The sequence below is a fragment of the Habropoda laboriosa genome, unplaced genomic scaffold, assembly GCF_001263275.1.
Source record: "Habropoda laboriosa isolate 0110345459 unplaced genomic scaffold, ASM126327v1 scaffold86, whole genome shotgun sequence".
NCBI classification, from domain to species: Eukaryota; Metazoa; Arthropoda; class Insecta; order Hymenoptera; family Apidae; genus Habropoda; species Habropoda laboriosa.
The window spans coordinates 510109-521613 of NW_017100212.1; the positions used below are offsets into that span (position 1 = coordinate 510109).

General features: G+C 37.2%; 1 protein-coding gene across 1 annotated transcript in view; it reads left to right on the forward strand.

Annotated features, from left to right (window-relative positions):
- Window positions 1-974: 974 nt before the first annotated feature.
- The window catches only part of LOC108570818 (solute carrier family 26 member 10-like), a 14385-nt gene continuing 3854 nt past the window's right edge, over window positions 975-11505 (forward strand). The window contains exons 1-9 of the mRNA XM_017932729.1: window positions 975-1168; window positions 2298-2411; window positions 3188-3349; window positions 4609-4719; window positions 5584-5759; window positions 5842-6009; window positions 10759-10860; window positions 10934-11067; window positions 11173-11335. Of these exons, the coding sequence (XP_017788218.1) occupies window positions 1162-1168; window positions 2298-2411; window positions 3188-3349; window positions 4609-4719; window positions 5584-5759; window positions 5842-6009; window positions 10759-10860; window positions 10934-11067; window positions 11173-11335 (1137 nt within the window). The 5' untranslated portion in view covers window positions 975-1161. The remainder of the gene's footprint in view (window positions 1169-2297; window positions 2412-3187; window positions 3350-4608; window positions 4720-5583; window positions 5760-5841; window positions 6010-10758; window positions 10861-10933; window positions 11068-11172; window positions 11336-11505) is intronic.

Consider the following 11505-nt stretch of genomic DNA (forward strand, 5'->3'; position numbering starts at 1 on the left):
ATTTTACGACTTTCGTTTCACAGCTCTGCCGAACCTCGCAATTTTATCACATTAAGCAAATAATTTCAATCGCTCATCTCAATTTCTCACTTTTTAATTTTTCTATATTTCAATATTTCATATTTCACTACTTTCCTATCACAGTTCTACTGCAACCTCGCAATTTCTTCTCATTAAACAAATCACGACTTTCGTTTCACAGCTCTGCCGAACCTCGCAATTTTATCTCATTAAACAAATAATTTCAATCGCTCATCTCAATTTCTCACTTTTTAATTTTTCTATATTTCAATATTTCATATTTCACTACTTTCCTATCACAGTTCTACTGCAACCTCGCAATTTCTTCTCATTAAACAAATAATTTCAATCGCTCATCTCAATTTCTCCTTAAAAACTAAATTTCAATCGCCCACCTCAGTTTTTCATATCTTCATTTTTCTGTAATTCCATATTTAACAACTTTCCTTTCGCAGTTCTGCTGAAACCTCCAATTTCTCTCTCCCTAAAAACTAAATCTCAATCGCTCGTCTCAATTCCCCATTAACCAAGAAAAATCTGAAAAAGTCCAACAATTTCGATTCCTCGTTGATCAAACAACGTCACCTCCGCAAAATTTCCGCAACGAACAAAAACACCGGTGACGTAAGTGGATAGTTGGTGAAAATCAACCTCCCAGCGAGACACTTGCCATCAATTTCACTTTCTAACAGGGGCAATTAGCCTCTCGCGTCGGAGTCTCGGTCGACACGCCGTTACATCAGCCCAATTAACCAGCCTAATCGCGGCGAAGTATATCGTCACGGTCGGGTTGCGCGTATTATCCACGGAATCGATGTCCGATGTACTGTGCAACGCGGAGGCTATGCCCAACCGGGCGTTTGTTCAGTGGCTCGTGGCCACGGTCAGCCGCACGTGACTGAATTTGCTTTGTCCAACGTGAAAAATACACGCGTCAAGTGGAGCGTGTGCATTCTTCACGTTCGATTCGTATACGTAAGCGATAGACGGTGGTACAGTGAGATATCAACGCGGCACGATCATCTGCCGGCCCGTACTCTTTCTCCAACTAGAACACGCCGTGACGTTGATACGCGCGCCTCGCTCCAGCGAATTCGCGAATCGTTCGGTGAACAGAGTGGTCCACGCTTCGACGCCACGATGACAGGTCGATTTTTATATCACATTACTTTTTGCCACCTATCTCGAAACACGCTATTTCCAACAGTTCAACGCACAGTTTTCCTTTCCTTGGGACGTTCGAATTCCGACGGTTTGTTCATTGGTATTGCAGGTGTTGATTAAGTTGCGGATGAAGTTTCTTCGAGTTCTTTTCATATTTGAGTTACGTGCATGGACCAGTGTTTTTTTTTTTTTTTTTTATGTACAAGCTAGTTTACGTTGGAATTTTTATGAAAGTAGAATTGATAAAAGTCGATTAACAGAGGTCAGACAATTTGTCGGTTTTTTGATGATTATGTTAAGTTAACATCGTGGTCGATTGTGTGTTTACGGTATAACACGTGACACGTGCTCTTTGGTCGTGTTTCGATTGGAGATCGTGTTCGATTTAATTCGTTCTGAGAATTTAATTGGAATTTTCAAATTCTAAAACGCGAATGCAAGTTTGAATTTTGAAATTCGAAACTATGAATTTCGATTGGAATCTTTAAATATAAATTTCAACTTTATCTTTCGTCAGTCTGCTGAATTTTTACGACACCGTCATAATTCGAAATTCGTTATCGCTTTGTTCGCATCGGTTCGAAGCCTCGGATCACTGAAATCTCATTTGATGGATCCGAGGATAAGGTAGATTTAAAGTTGATCAGATGAGATAAATCGAGCCTCTTTCGCGTGTCATTATCTTACAATTGCGAAAAAGAAGAGAACAGAATCCCGTCAGACTAACTCGGAATTATATCGACTGACCTCTAACCTACATTAGAAAATAATTATTCACGTGTCACTCACGAGACGTATACTTGAAACCTGGAAAACGCTTTCCAGTGTTCCCAAACACTTTCCTTCCATTCCCTGTCTACCACGTGGCCGAGCACATTTCACGACACGTTCTTCTCATGCCGGAGATAAGTTTACGTAATTTTGCATAGACGCAACGTAGATAAACTGCTTACTCGTTAATCCCCGTTTCTACATGCCTCAGTACAATGTTCGTTATGAACATTTCAAGTTCCACGTGCGCGTTGTACAATCGAATCTCCGAGAAATTTCCCGGGAATTTTCAATCTCGGGGACGAGAAAACGAAGATTGACGAGGCACGTGTAATTCGCAGACGATCTGAGCGACGACATGTCGGCAGTCAACCCGGAATTAACGGTGCGACGGCCGGTTTATCAACAGGACGAGCTTAATCACCTGTGTAAATACGTGAAGCCTAATAGAACGCGTAAGTATCGCAGGGATTTCGATCGAGCGAATCTGAGAATCACGGCGCCAAACGCGGTGGCATCGCACGGTGAAAGAATGAAAACTTTGCTCGATTGTTCTTCACACCTGTTTCATTCTCTGAACGGAAAAATATCTTCCTTCCTCGTGGAATTCTTTTGCGAAATATGCGATTAGCAGAATTTTTGCAAATTCTGCGAAATTATATGCGAAATACACGAGAATAATGTTAGAATTTTACCAACTATGCTGTGGATTAAGAGATTCTAACGTTACCCTCGTGTAGTTTGTTCAGAGATTAGTGTTACTTTAATTGTAATCTGTGAAGCTTAGGAAGATACTAAAACCAACATACTGCGTTTACTGTGTTAAAATGATTACACTTGCACAATGTAACGTTGCGTAACAAAGATTAACTGCTTTTTGTCATATTAATAAATCATTTGATTCGCTTTGAAAATTAATCTGTCTCTTTCATTTAACACCTTTAACTCCTTTCTGTATGTTGATTAACGGTAGAAGAACAGCAAGTTAGCAATTTTCCCTAAAGTGATTTTTCGTGTAATTTAAATATGGTTGAAAAATTAAATTCATATCGATAGAGATAGAAATATACCTGCAAATAATAATAATACTGAACGTTTAATTTTTTTGGAAAGTTGCTAACGGGTCACTTTTGACCCGGCCGATTTTTCTGGCGTTGATCGTTGGAAGAATGGCTGATTATTAACGAGAAAAATTCAAGGAATTTGCGTTTATTGTTGACGAATATCACAGTTATGAAGAGCATATCAACTAAATGCAAGAGAATCAAACCAATGACGGTTCTAAAGAGTACTGTACCACTGATCGGCTGGTTGTCGACTTACAACTGGAAGAACGACATACTGGGCGACATCATTGCTGGAATTACCGTGGCAGTGATGCATATCCCTCAAGGTACGAACGTTTGCCAAGAACGTGATTTACGCACGAACGATCGTGCATGAGAAAAAACGGTCGTCGAATGGTAAAATGAGAAAATGTTAGCAAAATTCACCTTGGAGGATGAATGAACCGAGATGCGCTGCTGTAAGAATGTCACGAGTACTCGAGAAGAGTGTATATATTCTGGAAATTTGAATAACAGTGTTAAATGCTTAAATTGTCCTTTCTTGCCTTGGATTAGCTAAGCGAGAATGCCAGGAATTTTGTTAGATTTGAGTAACTTGGACTTTTCCCTTTTTAGCGCTCTGTATTTTATAATTAAAAATTGGGAAGTCTTTTAATATTCTAATTTTAAAATTCTCAAATTCTTAAATTCCCAAATTCTCACATTCTCAGATTCTCAAATTCTCAAAATCTCAAATTCTCAAATTCTCACATTCCCAAATTCTCAAACTCTCAAATTCTCAAATTCTTAAACTCTCAAATTCTCAAAATCTCAAATTCCCAAATTGTTAAAATCTCAAATTTTTTAATTCTCAAATTCTTAAGCTCTCAAATTCTTAAATTCTCAAATTTTTAAATCTCAAATTCTCAAACTCTCAAATTCTCAAATTCTCACATTCCCAAATTCCTAAATTCTCAAACTCTCAAATTCTTAAAATCTCAAATTCTCAAATTCTTAAACTCTCAAATTCTTAAACTCTCAAATTCTCAAATTCTTAAAATTTCCAATTCTCAAATTCTTAAATTCTCAAATTCTCAATTTTTCAAATTCTTAAACTCTCAAATTCTCAAATTCTTAAAATTTCCAATTCTCAAATTCTTAAATTCTCAAATTCTCAATTTTTCAAATTCTTAAACTCTCAAATTCTCAAATTCTTAAAATTTCCAATTCTCAAATTCTTAAATTCTCAAATTCTCAATTTTTCAAATTCTTAAACTCTCAAATTCTCAAATTCTTAAAATTTCCAATTCTCAAATTCTTAAATTCTCAAATTTCCAAATAGTTAAAATCTCAAATTTTCAAATTCTCAAATTTTTTAATTCTCAAATTCTTAAGCTCTCAAATTCTTAAATTCTCAAATTCCCAAATTCCCAAAATTTCCTTCAGTGATAATACTAAAATCAGTATCAAATACTTTCTACCACCTCAAATCCACGAATAATAATTTTCTCTCAAGAATAGCTCTTCGATTTACTAAAATCCTTTTCCTCGTACACTCGACTATTCTTGACCTAGTCACACCATAATCAATGCAATCACGTTGCAGGAATGGCGTATGCAATATTGGGTAACGTGCCGCCAATCATCGGCATCTATATGGCTTTCTTTCCTGTCCTCGTTTATCTTTTCCTCGGCACATCCAGGCATAATTCGATGGGTAAGTAATACACGAGCATCGTTCAATCATCTAACGATTCTCATTATGCAATACGGAAGCCTCCTGGCGTTGTTCTTTCTCCTTTTCTCCTGCTAACTCAAAAGGATGTTTAAACTATACACGGAAGGACTACTAAGCTCATCTAAACGTTAATAGAACGAAGTCGGTGATTTAATAAGGGGAAATGATTCTCACTGATTTTTTCAGCGCACAGTTCTCGTAATTCGACAACGCTTCCTCGCGTCCGCTTCCTTCTAACTTTCATTTCGACTCCACTTTCCAACGTTGGTTGAACAAAATCGTCACGCAATTACGCGTGCAGTATCCTTACTGCTTTTTCCTCTTGCAACAACGTTTTATGCTACCTCGTTGTTACAAGCACCTGTTAGCATAGCTAATTTGACGTTTCCAAAAAAATTTCGATTCTCCTTTCAAATCAAACTTACACCTCCAAAATGATTACAAAGTAGCTACAATAATTTCACAAAAGAGGGGTTTCGAACCAACCTTCAAATGCCAAAAAGTAAAATTTTCTGGAGAACCAAAGTATCTCCAATAATTTCATAAATGAAGCGTTCCAAATGTAAGATGTCCCTTAAAATAGAAAACAAAGCTGAAAAAATTCAAAATGAATTAAGAAACAAAGGTGAGAAAATTCAAAATGAATTCAAACAATGTAAAAAGAAATAATTATCATAGATCGCCCCTGAAATCAGGCAACTTTTACTTCACACACTTCTTCGAGTACCCAACTTCAAGTCAACCGAATCACTCCGTATAACAATTGAACAGCGTTTCTAGGTCCACGCATCATCTTCAGATCGCCATAAATTTAATTAAAATCCCCAACTTGCCCGTGTCAAGGTACCTTCGCGCTGATTTGCATGATGACCGGGAAGGTGGTCACGACTTACAGCTCCCATGGCCAGCTATCTAGAAACTCGACCGCAGAGAGCGATCTACCATTGTCCTCCGCGAACGATCGATATTCCCCTGTGGAAGTCGCGACCGCGGTTACCTTCACCGTGGCCCTCATTCAGGTAAATCGTCCTTCTTCCACGCGACCGAGTAATTAGCAATTTTTTGTTTTTTCCATCTACAGCGAATTATCCTTGTTTTCAGTTAGGAATGTATCTGTTGCGATTGGGAGTGATAGCAAACCTTCTGACAGACAGCCTCGTGAGCGGATTCACCACTTCTGCGGCGGTTCACGTGTTCACTTCTCAGGTGAACGATCTACTTGGCCTGAGGAATCTGGCGAAACGCAAAGGACCCTTCAAATTGATCCTTGTGAGTGTAACGTGGTGATTTCTTCACGGTGATGTTCGTGTGAGACACTGAGAAGGAGGGGAAGTGATTAACTCCAGATTTTGATATTCTGATCATTTTTGGTATCGAAGTATGTGCTTAGTTCAATTGTTCGTAAATGAAACATATTTCGTAAATTTAATTTATAGGCTTAACTGAGGGCAAATATAGGTCGATGCGAAGAATTTCTTTCCCCTTTTCCATATTCTGACAATTTCAGTATAAAATTTTTTCCTAAATGGATATTTATAAATAAACATTATTTTTCATAATTTTTTCGTAAATAAAAGAAATTTCATAAATTTTATTTGACAGAGTCTGTCGCTTAGGCTTCTGAACAGCTCCTGTATTAGGTCACTCCATAAATATTATGTCACTCTATAAATTCGTGAAGAATTTTGTGAACTGAAACTTTGATATTTCGAACCTATCTTGAAATTTTACGATAAACTTAATCGTCTTTTCCTTCCACAAATTCTTCCCCCTTTTTGACAAAGCCAAAAAATTCTTCTGTGACCGAATTATTTTTTCAAAGAATTTGTTACCTATCTAGCGTTCGTCGATTTGTTCAGTGAGAAGAGACAGAAGAGGTCGATTTAAAAATTGAATGTTTCATTCGTTGAGGGAAATTTAGAATCACGTTGTATAACGAAGCGATCGTAACGAACGAGCATAGGGACCCTTAGGTTAATCGATTGACCTGTCCCAGCCATCGACAGGTATACACTTACTTTCTCCGTGATCGTAACGTAGGAAGCAAATAAATTCAGTAAGATTTTCGATTGAAACTTCTTAACGAGCATTTCAATACTCACCGACAGGAAATCATTCTTAAAAGAACACTACAACGTTACTTAACATCGATAAGAAACACACTTGTCAAACAGAACTATCGATTTTGTCATCCTAGCTCTCGTAAGTAAACAGAAATTCTTATTTGAACCATCAACCGAGCAATTCCATTTCATCGACGTACACACATGTACAGAGTGTCTCGTTTATTTAACATCTAAATTATTTCCACTGCTAGTAAAAGCGAAAAAAGTTGACTAAAGGAGGAAAAAGTCGAGATAATCTTGAAGATTGTTCGTCAGAACGAGTTCAATGACCTATGACATCACACCTCGACCAACGCAAAAATAACGAAACAAGCATAATATCAAAAAAATATGATCTCGAGGGATAGGTTTTATTATATTTTCTGAACTTTTAATAACAGAAAAATGATTTCGACGTTGATTACAAGTGAGACACCCGGTACACGTTTATAACAGCATCCGTAATCCTCGTGTGACGATAGTCAATCAGTTCGACACCTGATCGTCGATGATCGTTTCACCAATTACTCGCCGACTGGATCTCACCGATCCTAATCGAATCACTTGTCACCTGTGTCTATACAATACCGACCCGAGCGAATAATCAACACGTAAGGAAATTTTTCCTAGAGATAAGAACGTTTACCCAGAGCAAAGCAGTCGAACGGCGTCTTTCTTTGTTTCTCGTCGCCAGAACGACCGGACCACTGTGCGTGTACATACTGCGATCGTTAAGTCACATTATCAGGTGTGTTGTCACGATGAAACCGCGATTCTTTTATTGGGACCTTGTAACAGAGGACCAGTTCGAAACGCTCGAAAATAGTAGATACCGCGCGAGGGGAGGTTTAACGAAATAATCTTTGGCAAATATTTGGAAAGTGTAGCAACGGGTGTTTAACCGGAATATTTCATATTTCTGTTGTCTCTCTCTCTCTATCGTTCGATTACGATCGTGTGTCTTCTGTTCGCAAATATCAATTTTTGAACTTCTCTCTGGTGTGAAAAATAAGAGATACGAAGTTTGAAGAGAGGAATTTTTTTCTTTTTTAATCACTCCGTGCAAAGTTAAAGAGTCACTTTGAAAAGTCACCGAATAAAAAATTGAGAAATCTTTTTCGAAACTCACTCGGTGAAAAATTACGAAATCTTTTTCAGAAGATATTCGGTAAAAAATTGAAGCATCTTTTTTTGAAAAGTCACTCAGTAGAAAATCGCGAAATCTGAAGAAATCCGTTCAAAAGCACTCGATAAAAATTCAACCCCCATTTTTCGCTCGATGAAAAATCTTCTCGTTGGAAACTCGATTACGTTAACGAGAACTCGAAACGGCCCCAATTTTACGAATTATTCTTCCCCCGAAGTAGCAAAACAATTCGATCCTTGAAATTCTCTCTTTCGCGTGAATTCACTTCGCCAGGAATTAACGAGCCGTGTCTGTCGGCAGACCTAATTTTCAACCACGTCCATTCATGCATAAACGAGAAACCTCGAATATCGTCGAACCTTGCGTCCTTCCACTTCGACTGACACTTGGAAAAAAATAGCGATCAAACTTTCGGGTAATTTACAACGAATTACGACAGCGTAGAAACACGACACCTTTTATCACGCGATAAATCTAACCGTTACGCTAACGACTATCAGTTATGGCAATTCCATTAACGTTTATTACGTCCCATTATACTCCACTTCCTGGTCTTTGTCTCCCTCGAGGATTTACAGCGTGCACTTCCGGTTGGTTCCCGGCGACAGGAAAACCAGGAGAGAATCGAAAAAGTAAAAGTCGCTAATCACATTCCCTTCATGCCAAATAAGTCCGAGCATCGCGTAGAACGATTATTCTACAGCTTTGTCGTTTCCGACATGGATCGCGATCCTTTCAGAGAACCGGATTCTCATTTCTATCGCGTCAAGAGACAGGTGAATTCCCCACCGGTCACTCTCCAACGTTGATTACCCGTTAAAACGGGGAAACGAGATCCGGAGGATGTGGATTTCGAGATTTTGCCGTATGGAAATGAAAGATCTTTCCTGGAAAAATTGAAAATTTTAATTGAAAATAGGTATGGAGATTGGAGGATTGAGAATTTCGGGAATTTTACTCGTAGCATTTGGATTCCAGGCTACTGTCGTGGCGAATGAGAGATTTTTATTGGAAAAGTTATTAAAAATACGTATGTTGATTCGAAAATTGAGAATTTGTGGAATTTTACTGGGAATATCTAGATTTCAAGCGTTTGTCGCAGAGAAACGAAAGATCTTTGCTGGAAAAATTAAAAATACTAAATTGGAGAATTGAGAATTTCAGGAATTTTACTCGGAGCATTTAGATCCCAAGCTTTTGCCGCAGGGAAACGAAAGATCTTTCCTGGAAAAATTATTAGAAATACGTATGTAAATTCGAAAATTGAGAATTTCAGGAATTTCACTCGGAATATCTGGATTTCAAGCTTGTGTCGCAGAGAAACGAAAGATCTTTCCTGGAAAAATTAAAAATTAAAATTAAAAATACGTATGTGAATTCGAAAATTGAGAATTTCAGGAATTTCACTCGGAGCATCTGGATTCCAAGCTTGTGTCGCAGGGAAACGAAAGATCTTTGCTGGAAAAATTAAAAATACTAAATTGGAGGATTGAGAATTTCAGGGATTTTACTCGGAGCATTTAGATCCCAAGCTTGTGCCGCAGGAAAACGAAAGATCTTTCCTGGAAAAATTATTAAAAATATGTAAATTGAAGAATTGAGAATTTCAGGAATTTCACTCGGAGCATCTTGATTCCACGCTATTGTCGTGGCGAATGAGAGATTTTTCCTGGAAAAATGATTAAAAATACGTATGTAAATTTGAAAACTGAGAATTTGAGGAATTTTACTCGGAATATCTGGATTTTAAATTATTGTCGCAGAGAAATGAAAGATCTTTCCTGGAAAAATTAAAAATACTAAATTGGAGGATTGAGAATTTCAGGGATTTTACTCGGAGCATTTAGATCCCAAGCTTTTGCCGCAGGGAAACGAAAGATCTTTCCTGGAAAAATTATTAAAAATATGTAAATTGAAGAATTGAGAATTTCAGGAATTTCACTCGGAGCATCTGGATTCCACGCTATTGTCGCGGCAAACGAAAGATTTTTCTTCATTTTTTGCATACTTTTTTGCGAATGAAATAAAATTAGGTTATCGGCGACAATTCTGTGTACAAATCTGTAGAGGATAGTTTAAAAGAGTCTAGATATACCTGTAAAAAAGCATCGAAACGTTTCTTATCTAACATAAATGATCGAGAAAGTATTCTAATGTTCAAGGAACTTCGTAATCCTCTTTGATTTGTTATCGAAGAAAAAAAGTTGGAGCACTTACAATATCGAAATTTTCACTATTTTGCAATGCCGAGTAAAACACGTGCATCCTTGATAGTTAAGGTGTTAGCTTAGCGATAGAATTGCGAACAACAGAGACAAAGGAACCGCTGTATGCTTAATGCAACGGCAGTTTCACTGATTGTGTTTCGTTTGCGTAACAAGATTGAACTTTTAGAGTACGGAATAATTTAATGATGCATAAGGTCGATTATGTAAGAAATCCTGTGTCTGTTTCATATAGTGCAACTTAAAAAAAACAAACAAATAAATGACTTACTTTCTAAATCAATTTCTCGTTTAATTTAATTTCTATTTTCTATCCATATTTCTTCTGTTGTCTGTCTATATTATTTTGCATACAAATACTTCAATCTTATGTCTGTTTCATACACTACAATTTCTTCTTTTTTTTTAAATTAATTTTTCATTTATCTTAATCTATCGATATTTTGTCTGTTGCCTGTCTATAACGTTCTGCCCACCAGTGTAAGTAAATAAATAAAATAAAATTGCAATATTAAATTGCTCTCGTTTAATATTGTTTCAGAGTTACGTAGACATTCTAAACGATTTAGGAAACGTCAATGGCGCCGCTCTCTTGCTATCCGCCGCCACCATTTTGATCCTCATCCTCAACAATGCTTTAAAGGTTGCTCCAAAGATTCTCTTATCTCTGAGATAATTATTAAAAAGTGAAATACAAAAATTGTATTTTTTTGCAGCCAAGAATTGCAAAGCTGAGTCCATTCCCAATTCCCATAGAGATGCTGGCGGTCATAATCGGCACAATTCTCTCGGTGTACATGAATCTGGCGGACGTTTATGGCATCGTGGTAGTTGGTCACATACCAGTCGGGTAATCAAGTTTGTCGGAGTAACATTATTCGTAACTGTTACGTTCATTTATACCGTGTTACATTGTAAGATGCTCGATACAACTTTCTCTCTTGTCTCTTCCTAGATTACCGGTTCCCTCTTTGCCGCCGTTGTCTTTGGTGCCGAATATTATAATCGACAGCTTCGTGATCACTATGGTGTCCTACACCATATCCATGTCAATGGCGTTGATCTTCGCGCAGAAGTTCAGCTACGAAGTGGACTCCAACCAAGAACTAATGGCGCAGGTACGTTTGGGAATCTTTATGCTGTGGAGTTCGAAACTTTGAATTTGAATTCTTAAATTCAAAAATTTGAATTTGAATGTGAATTTGAAAATTTCAAAGTTCGAATTAGAATTTATAAATTTGAAAAGTTTAAATTAGACTTAGAATTTCTAAATGTCTATATTTTTAAA